The sequence below is a fragment of the Coptis chinensis genome, chromosome 2 (genome assembly GCF_015680905.1).
Source record: "Coptis chinensis isolate HL-2020 chromosome 2, ASM1568090v1, whole genome shotgun sequence".
NCBI classification, from domain to species: Eukaryota; Viridiplantae; Streptophyta; class Magnoliopsida; order Ranunculales; family Ranunculaceae; genus Coptis; species Coptis chinensis.
In genome coordinates, this window is record NC_141457.1 from 56,886,149 (window position 1) to 56,906,665 (window position 20,517).

Consider the following 20,517-nt stretch of genomic DNA (forward strand, 5'->3'; position numbering starts at 1 on the left):
TTAATTATGGTGTACTCTACTAATTGAGATATCAGTCTTTGTTTTTACCCAAAAAAATAACAATTATGTGGGGCACACATTCCACAAGCCAGTGAGAGTGCGTATACTATCCCACTAATGCCACTATAGCTCGTATAGGTAGATTTTTGCTGATAGTGTTGACGGGATAACATTGTAGCATACCATTGGCTGATCTTTTCCCCCGTATATGCTGGGATAGTGCACCATTGGAAAGCCAAAAGCATGTACTGTTCATCTATGTTTGCTCTTATTTTGTAATATAGAAATGAAAAATAAAGACGTTTAAAATCATTCATATATGTAGAGGTTGCAGGCTCTGCAGCGTTTGAAACACGAAGAAGTGTGATACTTGAGGTATGCAAAGTTGGGAACGTGGCATGGGACACTTCCTGTATTAAGGTTGTTATATCAGTTTAGCCTATAGATATTCCCACAAACCAAATAACAATGAACTCCAATTATAGATTGATTAAAACAGCTCATTGTTAAGCCTCTATGTATAGCTTGATCGTCGAACCAAAGAAAGTAAAATTACAATAAAGAACTTCTCGTTCGATTCTCTTCACCTAAACACTAAACGTCTGATGCAACACAAAAATATAACAGCTGACTACAACTACAACAAGGCTCAGAAGCTGCTTACTGACTCACTTATTGACTCAATCGTGTCAAAATTTTCATGGTTATAATACAACAGAATTGTCTTAGGTTGGCCACTGACGAGGCAGAAATATCTATCCATTATATGACAGTTTAAAAGAGGGTGAATCAGAAAATAGAAATCCATTGGAGAAGAAAAACTGCTCTCCTCAGCAGCCTAGATCAAACAGTGGATGCACTCATAGCCTTGTACAGATCAGTCATTCGTCACCCATGGCCAACTCCAGTGCATAATCATCTCTTTCCTAGAAATACAGAAAAAGAAACTCCATAAACAACAGAGCCAACAACAAGAATAGTTTAGAGGGACAGAAACATAATAGGGTTAACTAGTATTACCCCCCACTCAATTAGGATTCCCCCGGGAAAATTATGGTCTCCCCCCCAAAACACACGGTCAACTTGGTTTGACTGTTAACTTTTAGGTCAAATAACTGAAAATGACACAACTGCCCCCACCTACATAAAATTGAACATTCTTCTTGAAAACAATGAGGGAATTTGTGTCATTTTCAGTTATTTGACCTAAAAGTTAACAGTCAAACCAAGTTGACCGTGTGTGGGGGGGGGAGACCATAATTTCACATCCAGGGGTAATACTAGTTAACCCAACATAATATTCTGGTTGCAAACTCAATATTTGTTAACAGGTTCCTTTTGGATTTAACAGCTTACAATTGGTCCTCGAGCAAAGTATCTTCCAAATTGAAGCCAGTATACCTGTGCAATTCAGATTGTCCAAGATTCTTAATTGAAATAGAAACCAACAATTCATTGTAATACTTCAAAACACATCACACTTCCCTCTTTAGCTATACATTTAATTGTGAAGTTTACCTCGTCTTCATCTTGGGTTTCAACTTCTAAATCCGATGATGGAAAGCCCACACAAAGCAATGCATACCCCTGGAATGAGCATGAATAGTCAAGAAAAAAGAAGCAAGGACAAATCAGAGGAGCAATCTTTATATAAATTTCTTAACATGCAATGAGCATCTTTCATATAAATGGAGGCATGGAGCTGGGTCAGGTATGCTCTTCAGTTATATAGATTTTCTGAAAAAGGTATAATTTGTGTATGGAAAAAGAAAAGTAGTTAATCAGGTCCAAATTGACCGATGTCAAGTAGTTCTTAATACCTAGTACGCACAAAGAACTAAATGAGAGAGAGTTTAGTTTGAATTACAGAAAACTATATGACCAAATAGCAACATCTTGCAGCAATAAACTGAATAAATTGACAATACAATAAAAGATGATAAAACATAATGATAACTTGAATAATCATTATTACTGTGATTTAAACTCTGACGAAGCAAATAAAAGCATTGCAATTTTGTTTAGAGATCTGCCTTGGGGAATTGACTGATGTACAAGCAAGTCTGAACATCTTTGGGATTTCCACTCCTATTTTTGACAATATGAATGCTCATGTTGAGATTCAAATGCATCTAACATGAAATCATCTGGATGTTAGTGTATGTAGCTCATAATTCTTGGTGAATAAAACCATAATGTGGAGGCCAATTACCTCTTGGTGACGAGACTTGATAAAAATAATAGATAATCAGGTGCAAGAAACTTTCTATTTGGATTGTAGAACAATGAAGCTAAGCAATTTGTTCAGACCTACACTGGGTTGGATAGGAAGACTCACACTAAATAGAATTTAAACTTTTTAAAAAGATTTCAAGGCTAAATGTGACCAAATTTGTCTCATCTAAGTATATATAGTTCATAATATTTCACATGGTTTAAAGATGAAATTATATTTTTGAAACTTCTAACAAGGTTTTTCTGTTAAGGAAAATCAATAAATCGTTGTATAAACAAGGCTTATAGCTGTTTAAGAATATAGATATTGATTACTAAATGAAGTCAATTTGGCGCTTCTTTTTTTCCTAGCAGATTACGGGCTTTCATGGGTCGAAGACTCTGAGACACAATTATTTGGTCTTTTCTGCATTACAATGATAATCTATTTTCTAGGAACTTGTCTTGCTCGAGACACTGTCAACCCTGTTTCAGCTACACATATATACTTTATTAAAACAGTTAGCATAGGTCAGTTTGTTGGCGACTCATACGTGTCTGCATCATTGTAACATATGTTCTTTGTAATTGATTAAGGCTATATTCTATCCAACTTCAGATTTTCCTGCTACAACCTTTTCCCATTTAAGTCTAAAAAAGATATTAAATTGAGAAAAGGGATGTTTAAATTCATTAGTAGTTAATTTAAGATATCAGTGTAGCCACAGAGTGTCAGTACTGATTACTGACCATGTTTTCTTTTCCAATTTGCGTAGAAAGTAATGGGTCAGTAGCAATACATACACACATCTGAAGGGATTCTGTCGTGTCTGAAGACGCACCAAGATTTTGCATCTAGTTGGTGACTACAAAGTTTTGCAAGTATTCACCTCCATTGTACCATGATTTCATTGAGGAGATTTCGTCCAAGACCGAACTAAACACCCTCAGGCATCAACACACTTGTCGATAAGGCTAAAAACAATTTACCCACAAATTTTTACAGTCTTTTGTTCTATAGCTAATGACCAACATAACATTATCAAAGACCTAGGGAAGTTTTAGGACGGAATACTTGCCGCAAGGGCTACTCTGAGTTAGGACAATCTTTTCTTGTCATCCTTGACGCGTCAACATTTAAGCTGCTACTACTGCAGCCTGTAATCACTATTCTCCATCTCACTTCCTATATTGAATCCTGTACTCCTTTTCACTCCCCACCTTCTCCTCACTTTTCCTGACTATTTTTTTGTTTCTTGTGTACATATTATAAATAACAGAAACTGCGTCTAATAGGCAGTGTGAGATAACAGCTAGCATGTTGTAGTTTTTCTTAGATCAGTAGCATGTGCTAGACATTAATATAATTAAACGGCATTTGTGATGACTAACTGACAATGTTCTCAAGCTTATATAACAGGTTACGTACGACCACCTTAGACTTGAGTTCAGCAGATATCCCTAGCGCCTCAGGCTGTCTAAGTTGTCCAGATTTAACTCGAACAGCACAGCTAGTACAGCAACCTGGAATGTGTCATGCTTGATTAACCATTTCAGTAATATAAGCCCAAATGCATGATGTTGTTGTAACTAGTAGAGTAAAGCAGTGTCCAGAAGCAGAAACAGAGTCAGAAAGTAAAGATGAGAAATAAAGGTATACTGTTGTATAATTAAATAAAAAAAGAAGAAGCAAACAATATAAAGGAACTTGTGGATGTGTAGTGATACACAGGGAACTTGTAATCGCCTCTGGCCAACTAAGTTAGCAGGTAGGAGTCTGTTAAAGTCGAGTCAAATTGTTCAGTTAAGTGGCCTTTTTCCTTTGCCAATTTACTCGATTAGTCACAGTGCTAACTTATCATGATAGAAAGATAAATGTGGACAAGAAGTAGTACAGTACATCACATACCATGCCTACAAGCAAAAGGTAGAGATATGTTTTGAGATTCTGCAGTGTGCAATATATATTGATCCTGCAACGAAATTAAACAGTGTCATCCAAGCTTCAAATTTAGATATAATTTTGGAGTGGTATCAATAAACTCAACATTCAGAAAATTTAATAATTAACTTAAGATCAGGTGAGTGTGTACCTCTGGAACGAGGAACTCATGGACCAGTCCTCGTTGTCTGTCGAAAACAGTGACCTTGTGTGTGGGCACTGGGACCGTTGTTGAGGTGTAACTGCCAGTGTCGGCAGCTAGTCCAATGGATGTTTGAAGCTCTGCTCTAGTTGCCCATCGTCTTGATCTTGTGGGATAATTGATCCGGTGAGATAGAGGAAAAAACTGTGGAGATTGAGATGGCATTCTAGTAATATAAGTGCAGTAAGACAAATAATATGGCAGATGAATTCTAGTACTACTTATAGAATTAAGGTGCATCCATATCTTCATCACTTAACTCACTCCAACTTTCATGTTTGCAGACACTAAAAGTAACAAAAAAACAATTGGCTACTAGATAACATAGCACCTTAAAAGTGAGTTAGTGAGTACCTTTTTTGTGATGTGAACCAGTTGTTGTGACCCTAGTCCAAATGCAGCACTCTGATAATCAAGGAATGAAACACACGACGACCCCATTTTTCTTCTCTTTCTCTCTTGATAATGGTAATGGATAATTCTGCTTTTCCAGCAAGTCATTCAGTTCCACCGGCTCGTTTTACTAGATTACCCCTGAAATTTTAAGTGAATTGGACTTCGGAGTTTGGACTTACCAGATTACCCCTGAAAAACAAACCGCGCCCAAACATTTATTGCATCTTTTACATTTGATGTCCTAAGAGCATCTTTAGCAGTGATATCAACCTAGCAGAATTTGGTGTTTTTTCAAGTTCAGGAGAACTATATGTTGATGAAAACACCAAAAAAATACCAAACCAAATACTAAATCGACCAATATTTGGTTCCAGGTTTGATGCTGTATCAAATCACTTACGTGGTTTGAGAAACACCGCGCGGTTTTGGCAAAACCGCGTGGGCTTGGGCTTCAATGGGCGCGGTTTTGCCAAAACTGCGTGGGTTTTTTCTGAAAATTAGAACTGTGGTGCATAGAAGTTGAAAAATTATGAGTTGTGCATAGAAGTTAAGAAATTAACAATTGTGCAATTGAAGAAATTAAGAATTGTAATTCAAAATCGAAAAAATTAAAGAAATTAAAAACCTATGATTATGATTATGCAGTCTAAAATCTATGATTATGATATAATCATATAATATTCAAAATAATTCAAAACCTATCATATTACATCAAATTTATTTAGCTATCTTCTTACGCCCCTTACCACTCGATCCCTCTCCTCTCTCTATTTGGACGTTCCGAAGGTGCTCCTCTAAGTTCATAATCTGAGAATTATGATCTTCTCTGTCTGCACGGAGGTTAACTACTTCAGCCTGAATTTCCTCATATCTCTGATATTGCTGCGTGTACACTTGCTGCATATCCTCATACGCTTTCCGAGTCTCGTCATACGCACGCTGGGATTGTTGATATGTCTGAGAATATGCCTCCTCTCTTTCTTGGCTATAATGATACAGGGCAGTCCTCATCCCATCAAACATAAGAACCTGGTTCTCATATCTTTCTAGAACCTCAGCCTAAAAATCCAAGAAAATACAGTGTGAGTACATATTATATATATAATGAAGAAGGTAAATAAAACAATTAAACTCACCATGGTATTCTGATCAATATGTGGCTCTAACTCAGAGAAACGAGCATGAGGCACCTCAGGAATGGAAATATAAGTAGGCTCCCTATCAGGTCCACACACGGCAAACATCTGAGGATTACTGGCAGACACAGGAGCTGGATGATATGCATTCAGAGGTTGTAGGTTGTAAACAGGCTGTGGCGGATGAGGAATACGTAGCTCACGTCTCATCCCTTCCAGGCCCACAAACTCGAAGTTGCTAACCCGACCAACAAGAGGCAACAACGGACCCATGGAGACACGGTTCCACCATCTATAATACTGATCAGCAGTCTGCTCAACAACAAAAGAAGATGCATCTGGCCAAGGATCACAACTAGCATGAACTTCATGAATATGAGTTCTACCCCACGACTTCGCATCACTAACATCTGGTATGGGAGCACATGGAACTCCATAACGTCCAGTCATCTGCCTCCAACATCCGCCGCCACGCGGTACCAAACCCGACGGCGTCCGCGTCGCGGCAAAAATAACTCTGTGACGTGACAACACACAAGCATGCTGTACAACTGGATCGTCAAAGGTAGTAGACAAACGCCAAGGTCTCCACTTAATAGATGACAATGATCTAATATCAATCTGAGCACAAGCCATATAGATATTATTTCTAATCTGCCCTCTGTTATGAGTCAAGTGAGGCCCTGACCAACTAGCAAATCTAGGGCGAGTATCAGCAATCATGTCTATGTTAGGACAAAGACATCGAAAGTACTCATAAAACCAAATCTCTAAAAGTCCCGTGAATCCTGCAATCTGAGGACTTCTACTTCCGAATGTCAGTAAAGCTTTATCTAACGCCGATATCAATGTGGCATATACTGAGCTACCCAGGTCATAATCTCTCATAGTATGCAAATCAGATACATAAGCATAATATTCCAGTCGTACCGTAGAATGACCATTGGGAAACAAAACATGCCCAATAAAAAACATCAAAACGAGGAAAACTCATAAGCATACTATCCATATTCTCATAATTTGTATGAAAAGATATCGGTTAGCCTATACCGATACTCAACCCAGAAATCATAGTGAAGTCTAGTGGTGTGAACCCTAACTCCGCACAAGGAAAATGAAATGTATGAGTTCTACTCCACCATCTTTCTACTAAAGCTATGACCACTGCCCAATCAGCCTTCTCATAATCCGCATCAATCAAAATACCCAAAGGTGTATACAAAATACTATCTCTAATATGTACAAACTCATCCAAACTCCTAATAACCTTCCACCACTCTCTAACACCAAGTAAAGCCGATCTAATTCGGTAGTCAATAATATGCTGATATTATAAAAAAAAAATAATGTGTATAAGATAAATAATTAATTGGTCCAACTCAACTAATTAATATTCAAAATATTTAATCAAAACTAATTAATTACCTGAGTATTAGCCACTGCACTCGACACGTGTTTTGTATCACGTGTAGAAGACACAACTTCCATATCAAGTGCTTCTCCAGGTGCAAATTGCCAATCGAAGTCGTTCATCTGATACTCCAGTACATAGGGATGTCTATCAGTTGGCGCGACATCCTCGGGTTCTTCTCCCCCACTGTCTTCTCCCCAACCGTATTCTACTTCCTCAGGTTCTTCTCCCTCATCGCCAATGTCGTCTGTGTACTACCAATCATCACCGTCGAAAGGTTCAAAAGGATCCATATCAAATTTTAAGAGTTTCGGTAGGTTTTTGTTTTTTTTTAAAACTAAGGAGAGAGTTTTATAATTGTGAGAAGAGGTGAAAGTGATTGAACCGCGCGGCTTTAGAGCTGTTTATATAGAAGTAGCACGCGGTGTTCTGAACACCGCGCGGTTTTCTGAAAACCGCGTGGGCTTGGGCCTGTCAGTTGGGCTTTAGTGGTGCGGTTTTGGCAAAACCGCGTGGGCTATATGGCGCGGTTTTGGCAAAACCGCGTAGTTGCTTGGTGTTTTTTTGATGTTGCTCCTAAAGTTGCTTGGTGTTTTTTTGGTTTGGCGTTTTTTTGGTTCAAAATTTTGGTATTTTTTTGGTTGCTCTCCTAAAGATGCTCTAATAATAAGATACCAAAATCTAGGGTACGCCTGCTCCACCGTTACGCAGGCTTCTTGTCCAAGTTTTTTTTTAGTCATATTTTTGGTAACCGGCTAGGTAAGTTTAATGATAATTAATTAAAAGGGCGAAAACATAATTTACATCTTAGATTTCAAATTAGATTAGATTTTGGTTTGGATACTTACACGAACCATTTCAACATAACAAAATTATCATTCTTCCTCCTCCCCTAACTTCATTTAATACAACCATCATCGATCGCATTTACTTGTTAATTGAATCAATTTCAATTCACGGTTATCGGTCAAAAGTTCATCTTACATTCTTGCACACTATCAACCTTTACAGTAACAATAAGGTTAGTAAACTGGTTTCTCAACTGAAAAAAAGATTTTTGAAACGTGTTTGCAATTCAATTTGCAATTTGTGTTATAATGTGTTAAGTTCTTAGGGTTTATTTCTTAATTTTGGAGATTCATTCCCATCCTATGAATGACATTCTATGTATATGCTTTATGAGAACGAATGGTACATATAATATATCATTCTAGTGGATAGTTCAGAAACATTCTCCCAAAAATAGATGAATGATAGATGACAAGTATCAATCTTGTTAGACAACATTCTCCTAAAAAAGGAGGGGTGCATTCTATCTATTTGCCTTCTAAGAAGAAATGGTACATGTAATATATCATTGTAATGAATAGTTCAGACTTCAGAAACATTCTAGAGGCAATAATGATTGATAGATAACATTTGTCATTCTTGTTGGACAACAAAAAAGGAAATATGCCTGGACGGGGCTGTAAACCCATATTAAGAAAGGAAATTGGTGGAATAACCATTATGGCACTGCCCTTTTACCAAGTGGGTGCCAACCCATTTTGTTGGGGTAAATGGTCGCGCCCCTTCTCTAATGTCTTACAAGTATTACCATTTAGAGGGTGTAGAACTGTGTAAATTTGTGCTAAAAGTCTCAATTTGTTTTATGTAGTGATCCTACCATGAATCATATCTCCAAGGACGACGAAGAATGGCTTAGAAATATATGTTCTGACAGTTTTAGGTTTGAGAAAGTGGATGAATCAAATGTTTCCATGGTGGATAGTGAAAATGATGAAGTTACAGACACCAGTGATACATCCGTGAGTAAGCCAGAGGCTGATAGGCTTTATGAAGAAGACAAAACAACTTTTTATTTTTTGTAGTTCAAAATTTCAGAGGAGGCGTACAAACTTTATAATGATTATGCCAAAGTAGTGGGCTTTAGTGTTCGTAAGGATACTTTGAGAGTTCGTAAAAATGGTGATCGTGTTAAGCGGAGATTTTTGTGCTCATCTGCAGGTGAACGAGATCCAAAGCGTCTCATATCGAGGAAATGCAAAAGAGCACCCAAAGCAATCACTTGATTTAAATGTGAAGCTCGTTTTGAGGTTGATTATGATTTCCAAGCGAAGTTGTGGATTATGAAAGATTTTGTTGGGGATCACACACATTCACTTGCGTCATATCCAAGCTCGATGTTCGGTTAATCACATAGAAAAGTGCCTCAACATGATTTGGAATATGCTAGGACTCTGAATGATGTGGGCATTCGTCCTTGCAAAATAATGGATATCTTTGTACATAGAGCTAGAGATTTATCAAAAGTTGGCTTTCTGAAGAAAGACTTGTATAATAAATTAGGGTATGATAGGAGAATTTGTTGTATTGATGGCGATGCCAACACTCTGCTGGGTTACATGGATAGCAAGATGATAAGAGCCCAAAATTGTAGTTTTAACCCCTTAACAATAATACTTTTAGACCAATTATGCGAGTAATAAATAAGAGTTAATGCTAATTACGTGCTTTTATATATTTCAGGCATTGAAGTCAATTATGTGCAGAAATGTGTCACTTTGGCGATATAAATGAGCAAGGGTTGGTTGCTAAGAAGTTATGTGATTAAAGGCCAAGACGGGCAGAAACAGTACACAAAAGTTAGCAGAACTTTGGAAGATCGTATCTTTGGACTCAGGCCTCGGAATTGGGTGTATCTTATGTCAAAACGACCGACTCAGAAAGAGCTTTCTAATGGTCCAAACCTTGACCCAATCAGAGGAGCAAAAGTGGGCGAAAAGCCTATTAAAGTAAAAGCCAACTAAAAATGGCCCTGTGGACTGAAGAAATTGGGCTTTGGGCTCGATTTTCCGGCCCAAAACATGGACCCTCAGCCCATGCACAAAAATGTGGATCTGGTCTCCTCCATTTCCACACACAAGACTTAGCTCTTAAGTATCAATGAGCTTAGGATAGAAAGTGGTCATTAGAGAATAATCTAGATCTAGTTTTGAGAATTTTTATTAGTTAATTAATTAGTTTTTTCATACCTTGTTTGAGATTAGTTATTTGAATCATTGTTTATTATTCATTAGATAAATAAAATAGTTAGTTCTTGATAATTTTGATTTTACTATTTAAAATTGCTTAGATCTAATTTCAATTTTTGTTTGTTATTCATTTCTTAGTTGTTTAATTTCGAATTGAATTCTTGAGTAGATTGATATAGTAAAGTTATAATCTTTATATTATGTTTTATTCAATTTCATATGGAAATGATAGTTTGATGAATCAAGGCTAAATCTCAATTAGAGGGGTTTGATGAAGCCTTGATGAAAACTTGATTGTGTAGTGTAAAATCGTTGTAAGAGTCTATTCCACTTTAGAAGGTCGTTGATTCGCCATGAGAATGGGTTGACGTCCTCACATGCTAGTTATGAATTGGTAGAGATGCCATGTATAAGTAGGGATTAGAACGACCAATTCTTACCGTAAGAACGTAAGAATTGGATTACAAAAATCTATGCTAGTCTATTAAGTTGGATTCAAGGTGGATTCAATTCCCCCCTAATTCTTATTCTAGATTCAAACCTTAGTATCCCATAGCATTTCGTAGTTGAATCATTATAGTTAATATCTTGTTCTTAGAATTCCCTTCGTAAAACTCTCGTTAGACTTTGGATAGTTTCGCAATTATAGAAAAGAATGAATGCTAAAAAATTAGGAGTGGAACGAATCTTCTATTCTAACTCTACTTCAATAGAATCGAGAGTAGAAATCTTTGATAATCACGAGTATAGTTTAGTTTTAGTTTTACTTGCGTTTAGAGTTTTATCACTTTATTCATTAGTAAAACTATAAAAATTTTATCGTCTTATCACAAGACAAAGGCAGATCTTTTCTTTCACCATAATTACCAATTAAATGAGAGCGAGCAGCTAGTTCAGCTATTTTGGGTAGATTCTACCTCACGTATACATTATAGTTGCTTTGGTGATTTGTTGTTGTTTGATTCAACATACAGGAGCAATCAATACAAAATTCCGATTGTAGTGTTTGCTGGGATCAACAACGATCGACAAACAGTATTTTTTGGTTTTGCATTGATGACAAGTGAGACGGTGGAGTCTTATAAATGAGTATTACAATCATTTATTGATGTAATGTACGGAGAGCACCCAAAATCTGTGATTACTGATGGTGACCCAGCGATTAGTGAAGCTTTGATATTGACTCTCCCAAATTCGAAGCACCGTTTGTGTTGTTGACACATCATGAATAATTGCCTCAAGAATGTACCCAAGCAAGGATTTTTAAAAGCCTTCAACTCGATGATGTATTTGAAGTGCTCCCGCAATGAATTTGATGAAAGATTGGACAAGTTCATGGAAAATTACAAGGTTGATAAGCACAATTGGGTGGGAATGATATACGAAAAAAGGGAAAAGTGGTCAGAAGCTTATCTCCATGGTTATTTCTTTGCTGGTTGTAAACGCAACCAGCGGTGCGAGAGTATAAATTCTGTTATACGGCATCATGTGAGGCCTGGCATGTGGTTGTTTGATGTTTTTGGAAAATTGGAAATTGCAGTTTGGAATATCTGCCAGAGAGAGCATGAGGAAGAGGTGAAGACTATAACGAGCATGCCTGTTATCAATACCCACTTAGATGAATATGCAAAATAGGCTGAATCTATTTACACTCGAGCTTGTTTTGATGTTTTCATGATGGAGTTAAAGCAAGAAGTGATGTACACTGTAGAGGGTAGAGAAGATGCGAGTGAGAATGTTTGTGTGTACACTGTAAGTCGTCATTTAAACAGACATAAAAAGTCAATTGTGAAATACAACGTCCTAGAAAGGGAAGCTAATTGCTCATGTGGACTATTTGAGTCATCTGGATTTCCTTGTAGACATATAATTTCAGTTTACAAACATGAAGAAATTCGACAAATTCCGCAGAGCTGCTTTTCTAGGAGATGTACCCGGGTCGCTAAATAAGTTGTTAGAGTACCCGGTCCAAATGATTCTAATCGGTCTACCACAGCCGTTCGTTATGGTGAACTTACAAGCAACTGCAAAGATATATGTTTGTGGGCTTCCAAAACTCTGGGAGACAGTGAAGCCTTTAAAGTCGTGTTAGCTTCTTTCCAAATAAATTATGAGACTCGATCTACTTCGGATGGCAGGCCCCAGGTTCACTCTGACATTCCTTCTACTCATGATCGAACTTATAGAATGGATGAGACTCCATCAACTTTTGAACGCAGCCCACCAATTCCCTTCGAGTTTCCTTTTACTCCTCCTAAAACCACACATCGTCAATCAGTTAATGATCCACCATATGTAAAATGCTAGGGTCGGCCCAAAAATCCTAGTAGACTAAAAGGTCAAAACGAAATGAAAAGAAATAAGTGTGGCAATTGTGGTATCGCAGGGCACACGAAGCCCAAATGCCCACGCTTGTATCCAAAAGGTAGGGGTAAGTTTATATAAGTTAGTGAGAGCCTTGTTTAATATTTTAATGATCTATTTTCTCAGTCGTTTGTTAACACTTTGTTTGATTATTTTTGATGGGGCAGTTGCTTGTGATTTTTATTTGGCCGTATTTTTGTTGTAGTGCGCTCTGTTGTAGGTGTAAATAGGGAGAATGTTGAGCGCAATGCTCGAGATGCAGATGACGAGTTGAACGGAGATGTTGGATGTAAGTTCCTATACGAGTTTTTTTTTCTAAATAAATTTACTTATGTAAGTAAATGTGCTTAATCTCTCTTGATAAGTTGTCCGAGTACACGTTTTAAGAAAAATAACACGTATCTATGTAGATCTCACTTTTGGATTATGAAATTTTCTTTGAAAAGTGATGAAGTTTTATTTTGGTTTGCTTGTTATGTAGTCGTAGTGGAAGCTGCTGAGCAAAATGGGAGAGCTGGAAAGAACAAGTGTAGCAACTGTCAATCTACAGAGCATACAAAGCGTAGGTGTCCACATGTGCCCAAACCTAATTTGCAAGGTGTGTGAATGTTTCCATTTTTGCTCATTTTCAGTGTTACCTGATAATGATTATGACTTTAGAAGGTAAATAATGCAATATAAATATTGAACTTACAGGCCTACCGGTTGATAATGTCCTTGATGATGATGTCCCAGATGACGATGTTAGGTGCGAGCCTCAAGACGGATATAGACTCCAAAAGTTTTGTAGTGATGATGGACATGTATTTTTCTGAATGATAAATATTTGATGTAAGGGAAAAAGAATATTTGGCTTCGAACAATATAGAAGTTTGCAAGTTATTTTAAGCACTCGTTCCGAAATCTTCTAACATAATTTTTGTAATAGATTGCAAGTTATTTTAAGCACTCGTTGTGACATCTTCTGACATGATTTTTGTAATAGATTTTGGAATTTTATTCACTGCGGCATTCTTAGTTACTCAACAGGATGGTATATGGTATGTAGCATTTCAAATAATGGATGGTATATAGTATGTATCATCCTTACTTTGGCAGTCAAAAAGTGGTGAGAACAAGTGATAATGGTGCTCACATGGATGGTATATGGTATGTAGCATTCCATATAATGGAAGGTATATAGTATGTACCATCCATACTTTTGTAGTACAGACGAAACTGGCCTTAACGACCTACTCAGTTCGCTGGACTATAGAGCCAAACGATCTTCTGGCATCGTTTATAATAATGGATGGTATATTGTATGTATCATCCTTACTTTGGCAGTCCAAAAGTTCCAGTAAGAATGGTGAGAACCAAGTGATAATGGTGCTCACAAGGATGGTATATGGTATGTAGCATTCTATATTATGGAAGGTATATAGTATGTACCATCCATACTTTGGTAGTACAGACAAAACTGGCCTTAACAACCTGCTCAAATCGTTGTACTATAGAGCGAAACGATCTTCCGAGGCCGTTTATAATAATGGATGGTATATAATATGTATCCTCCTTACTTTGGCAGTCCAAAAGTTCCAGTAAGAATGGCGAGAACGAACCAAGTGATAATGGTGCTCACAATGATGGTATATGGTATGTAGCATTCCATATAATGGAAGGTATATAATATGTACCATCCATACTTTGGAAGTACAGACGAAACTGGCCTTAACGACCTGCTCAGTTCGTTGGACTATAGAGCCAAACGATCTTCTGGGCTTAATAATGGATGGTATATAGTATGTATCATCCTTACAAATGTACGCTACATAGTATGTATCATCGCAATAAAATATAACACAACACAGAGGCATAAAATTAACCAAAATCCAGACATCTTATTTTATTCGAAATAAATAAATAGGCTTAGTTGTTTTGTTTTGTTTTTTTTTTGTTTTGTTTTGTTTTTTTTTTTTTTTTTTTTTTTTTTTTTTTTTTATGATTGGCAAGCCTATTTTAAATGAGTTCAGTAACGCTTTGATGCTGGCAGGGTTTGATCCCCAGACCTTTGATGAGTGGGCAAACCTGTTCTTAAAGAGATCAGTAACTCAATTGTGTGTAGTGGGGTTCGAACCCCAGACCTATGGTGTCACTACCCAAAGGTTTTATCAACTAAGCTAGAAGGCACTTACAATAAACCAATTTGTTGCTCTTTATTACATTGAAAAGCTGCACGGAATTGTTTGAATATTTAATTCGATTGTATAGAACTTGTCAATCAACAAAAATAAAAAAAATTGCAAAATAATCATTTTCATGAGGTGAAAATGGTAATAAAATATGGAGGTAGTTGCAATTATCCTTAATTTGTAGATTTCCTTCTATTCTTGATAGCACAATTTAATCAATGAGCTCTCACTTATTGATTCTTTAAATAGCCACCTTCAGCTCATGGGCTCGGGCTTTGATTGGGCTATGACGAAGATCTTTATTTCCTACAAAAATAAAAACTTTATAATTCTAATTCTGTAGGTAATAATATCTTTCCAATTCACAACATATAGAAAAAAAATTGAATCAATCAATGAAAAATAAACAAAAATAAAGAACTTGAACTTGAACCCAAAGCCATATCTTAAAATTTGAATTTTCTTTCTCATGATTTACAATTTGTAAATTGATTATTTTTTACAGCATGATAAAATGAAGATGGAAGCGAGGATCTATGGTACAAAACAATAAAATATCAACTGAAAGAATTCGAAATTAATATAAGGATGAATGATTCATCTTCTCCAAAATTCGAAAGTTGAATTTGAACTTTTGATATTTGCCCAATGTTCAAACTTGAATATTTAAATTGATGTTGAACTCATAAGTTTCTTATCTCCCAAATTGCTACAAAAGTTAAAAGAAAATATAAACAAAATTCAAAAATATTAGAGTTAGAGTCTTGAAATTATGCGGATCAACGGGGTTGGCTCAACGACTTTTGATACGGTGTGGGTCGGGCGACTCGGAAGGAACTATAGACATGATCATGTTCAATTACAGAAAAAATTGGAAATCCCGACATAAAATTTTCTATAATTCAATATATTAAATATAGAATAACTTATCACAAATAAACACGAATGAAATCATAATTGAAATATCTATCTAACTCATTCTTTTATATGAGAGTAGTAATATGCAATTGAAACAGGATTTGGGGTTCGGGTTTTTTAGCCATTTTAATGGGTTTAGGGCTAAATTATCGGGTTTGTCTCGGGTTGGTTCGGATTTAAAGACTGTGACCAAACCCTACCCTATGTATTTTGGTCTGGGTTCTGGTTCGGGTTTTGTTAGGTTCGGTGCGAGTTTTGGGCGGGTTTTAGGATGGACATCAAGACATCCCTAGATGAAAGTGTCAATTTCCTGTTAATTTGTTAAGTTAAATTTCGATTTGATATTTCATTTCAAATTCTAGTGAGATTCCAAGTTGTTAACTCACAGAATATTTCGAGAGCGCGGGAAACAATTGTAAGCTAATGAAAAAGAAGAAGTTGTTCCAACTTCCAAAGTCCTAGCCCTCCATCACCTGATCGATCTATCTCCTCATCACACCCAATCATTTCATAAGTCTATCAGCCATCACGTAATCACACTACATTAGTTCATTACTCCATAACCCCAGCTAACCCCATCTCCTCATCTTTTAATTAGTTATTGTATCAAGTCAATTTGGGTACTTTTAGTTGGTGAAGTTGGATCCATTGAAAAGATTGGTTAGAATGCGGGAAAACAACCGTGTTTAGTATCGCTTGTCGAAAGGTATGGCTTTCATGGTATCATTTGCATGTTTCTGTCTACTTAATTGAATCAATATAATAATGGGGTGACCAAACCCCTTAATTTTTAATAAGTATTGTTGAGACCAAACCCTAATTACATGTCAAAATTTAGGGCTTTAGTCTAATTATGGTTTACTTTTACTGATAAAAAACATTATGGTTTATTTTTCAATTTAAACAGTAATTAACCGTACTTACTAGTATAAATTGGGGATTGTTTTTTCTAATTATGATTTATTATTTCAATTGAACACAAGTTAAGTGTAATTGCTTGTAAGAAATTGGGGGTTTGGTTGAATTAGTGTTTGTTATTGCAACTGAACACGAAATTAGCTCTAATTACATGTAAAAATTGATGGTTTTGTCGAATTAGAGATTATTATTTTATTTGATTACCAATTAACCTTATTTACTTGTAACAAATTGTCACCGCAATTAAGTGGATTGGCTCCGTGTGAGCATAATTGATTCTTTCGGCGTACGTTGACTCATAGTAGCATTGGACTAATTATGAGCATGTTAAATTTGGAGATTTTACTGAAGGAAAACCCTTAAAGTAAAGTTGTCACGGTTTCTATCTTGAAGATTATAGAAGTAGTTAAGTATATACATTCTCATACACTTTGAGAACCTATGCATTGGGTAAGTCTTATAACATGGATGCTCCTTAACATGATAGTTAATATGAGTACGCTTTGATGTGTTATATCTCTTTTATTTGGGTACATGTATGTATGGTATTAATTGCATTTTTGTTGTTTCTCTTGCTACATTCTCTCTTCGCTAACTTGATGAATTATTGGATAGCTATACTTGCTATGTGCGTTTGACGCCTTATTTGTTTGTTTGTTTTTTTTTCCAGGTGATTGAAAGCTTTGTAGTGATGTTATGACGTGAGTGCCGAACTTCTAGGAGCCTCTCTTTTGTTTGCTGTCATGTAGCTCTTGGTACTTTACAAACCCAACTTCTTAGTTTTGTGATTTCCCCCCCTTTTATAATCTCTCCATCTGTCCCTCAAGAGAATAATGAAGCGATTATATAGAGTGGAAAAGGACCTAAAACACACAATCCCTGAAGACATCATTTTCAACAAAATACTCTCAAAAGTAGAAGCCATACACTTACTAAAATTCTACTGCGTTTGCAAACAATGGCTTAACTTACTCAAATTCGATTTGAGGTTTATCAATTTACATCTCAACCGTTCAATCCAAGTCCACAGTTCCAGCGTCATCTTTGTCACTAGACCCAACCACATAAAATCCCAATTCTACCACTTAGAGGTTACCTCCAATTCCAATCCCATAAAAATAGATATTCCAGTTTCCGCTTCAATGGTTGTTAGTGTTTGCAATGGTTTAATATGTTTAAGTCGTTGCTTAGCTAACCATTCGTTCAACTTATACGTGTTAAATCCTCTTACAAAGATTACATTACTATTAAAAGCAAGTTTCCTTGAAAAAGACTATATTCTCCTGAGAACGTTAATTTCGCATTTGGTTATTGTGAAAGTAGTAATGAGTACAAGATTATAAGATTGATCTGTCGTAAACTGCGTTGTGTTGTAAGTGTGTTCACTTTTAAAGTCGGTATTTGGGCTCAAGAAAATGTTAACCTCAAAGGAATAGAAGGGACATGGAGAGATGTAGAAAAACCTAAGGTGTTGGGTTTTGAAGAAACATATTATGTACTTGTTAATGGAGTGACACATTGGTTAGGTTTTGAATTGAAGGGTGTTGCTGTTTGTTTTGATCTCAAAGACGAGCGTTTTTATGAGATGCAATTGCCAGTTTTGGATTTTAATTATGTGTGTCATCTGGGTGAGGTCAGAGTGAGTCTTGGAGATTTGGGTGGGTTATTTTCTTTGTTCTATATGTTCCAGGCAAAGGAAGTTGATATTTGGGTTATGGGAGAATATGGTGTTGTCGGTTCTTGGACGAAGCTGTTTAAAGTTGGACAAAACGAGATGTGTGTGTCGTTTGAATTCTTGCATCCAATAGGTTTGGCAAAGAGTGGAGAGATTATAATTAGGAAAGATTATGGCCAACTACTGTTGTATGACCCGAATCAAAACTCAGTTATAGAATGTAAACTAAAATCTGAGTTTATGTTTCACGATATATTTAGTTATGTTGGAAGCCTACTCACCATGGTTCATGCAGTAGCCTACCAAAATACTTGATTGGTACGGTATGTTTTTTGTTTGTTTGTTGCGGTTGAATTCTTTTTGTGATTAATGATTCTTTCTTTAGTCCTCAAACTCTTTTATCTTTTCTTTCCTTAATTTTGTAGGATGTGTTTGAAGCTACCCCGACTGTGAAAATCAAGTTAGTAAAGCAACCCTCTTCTTGAAATTTTAATATATATGTGTTTCATCGATTTCCTTAGAATAAGCTATTGCTTTAAAGATAAAATAAACAAGTGATGTTTTTTTTTAAATATATAGTGAAACTATATAAGAGTTCGTATTATTTAAATAATGGTTTCGTTGATGCAAGTATTATTATCTATATGCGTGCAAAATAAAAAATTAGACTAGAGCAAGTCACTTAACCACTTTTTTCACGATTTAATACCATACTTAGGCTGTGTTTGATAGCCCTATTTGCCATGCCAAATCGTGGCGAATGCAAAAAAACATCAATTTGCCACTGTTTGATACGTTTTCCACCCGGTGGCAAATTTTCTTAAGATTTGCCACCAAAATCTCGGCAAACTTTACATTGGGGGGAGCTAAGAAAATTTTGCCACTCAAAATAACAAAGGAATTTGCCAAGAAAGAAAAAGAGATTTGCCACCAACAGAAAGAAAAAACCCGATACTAGCTCCCTTCTCCTACCCCTATCTTCGTCATAAACCAGTGTTCATTGAGAATACTTGAAGGCGATTGGAGCTTTTAAAAACCAAGTTCGCTGGCTCTCGTCTCAAATGCACCATCTCTCCTTCAATCGCTCATGCTTTTAGGGTTAGGGTTTGGGAATCTGATTTTCATCATCTTTTTTTTGTGGGTACCCCAGTTATACTGTAGGAGTTGTTTTTTGTTTGATGTAGGGAGAAGATTGCTTTTCCTTACCATAAGTCACAGACTTACAGTCTATACTTCACATGATTAGATTTTAAAATTGTGTTATTGTTGAATGCAGTAAATTGTTTTCTTTATTTTTCAGCTCATTGTATGTTTTTGAATTTTGTGCAGGTCCATATTAAGTTATTTTAAGTTTTCGCCTCCTCATTTTCAGTGCCTTCTAGGTGCCAATTCAGCTTTACAACTTTTAGAGAAGGTATTTCACTTTTATCAATTACTTTTGATGCTCTTGTAAGTTTCACACTTCAGTCTACATTGAGTATGCTATATTATCAGAAAACCACATTGTTTAGTTACTAATCAATTCCATATTGAGTGGATGGGGATTTGTTATAGCTGTTGTTTAGTTACTAATCTCATCATTCATGAAATAGAATTATTTTTGGTCGATCTACACATAAAATAATGGAAACCAAAAAAACCATAGCCCCATCTAGTACTAGCAAACAAGCTCTTCCTTTTAACACACCTAGATATCCCCGACATTGAGAAAGTCCAACTTAAAGAAGAAGTTTTAACCATGGTTAAGTCAAATGGTAATAATATAAAGGCCCCTTTGTTCATGTAATAGGAGATTTGTTGTATATTCATTATAAGTGACTTCTACCTATAAGGAAAGGGATCCTCTTTTGGGAAAATGATTTGGGAAGAGTAGGAATGTAGGATTACTAATTATTTACATAAAGTAAGTGATACGTAGCTTCCTTTTTTCTTGGGATGACAATTTTTCGTATAAGGATGAGGGATACTATGACTTACGAGTTTTAAGATGAAGGAAAGATGACAAATTAAGGGTATCTTGAAGTTGACAATGAGGCTTTGAATTATGTCTTTCTGTGTTTATTTTTTTAAGCCATTTTGAGATAGCATTAAGGTGAGACAGGTGTAATAGGAAAAAGATGAGAGGGAGAAACAAT

General features: G+C 36.1%; 1 protein-coding gene and 1 long non-coding RNA gene across 2 annotated transcripts; one reads left to right on the forward strand and one right to left on the reverse strand.

The window, feature by feature from the left end:
* Nucleotides 1-463: 463 nt before the first annotated feature.
* FDC2 (2Fe-2S ferredoxin-like superfamily protein) lies at nt 464-4,873 on the reverse strand. The gene is made up of 7 exons (XM_086589225.1): nt 4,713-4,873; nt 4,308-4,502; nt 4,124-4,187; nt 3,650-3,738; nt 1,519-1,587; nt 1,357-1,401; nt 464-926 (listed from the first exon to the last, which is right to left on the reverse strand). Exons 1-7 carry the CDS (start codon nt 4,857-4,859, stop codon nt 882-884), a joined length of 654 nt encoding a protein of 217 aa, XP_086445351.1. The 5' UTR covers nt 4,860-4,873; the 3' UTR covers nt 464-881.
* An 8,036-nt stretch (nt 4,874-12,909) lies between these two features.
* LOC147516766 (uncharacterized) lies at nt 12,910-13,521 on the forward strand. Its single transcript, XR_015213738.1, has 3 exons — nt 12,910-12,989; nt 13,182-13,298; nt 13,397-13,521. It is a non-coding gene; the product is annotated as an uncharacterized LOC147516766 (long non-coding RNA).
* Nucleotides 13,522-20,517: the final 6,996 nt, after the last annotated feature.

Bases quoted from the DNA above. Each gene is read 5' to 3' on its own strand.
- FDC2 (XM_086589225.1), bottom strand. From the start codon at position 4,859: ATGACTTGCTGGAAAAGCAGAATTATCCATTACCATTATCAAGAGAGA. The intron at 1,402-1,518 runs GTAAACTTCACA...TGAATTGCACAG, and splicing joins AAACCCAAGATGAAGACGAG to GTATACTGGCTTCAATTTGG. The intron at 927-1,356 runs GTAAGCTGTTAA...CTGTATTTCTAG, and splicing joins ACTTTGCTCGAGGACCAATT to GAAAGAGATGATTATGCACT.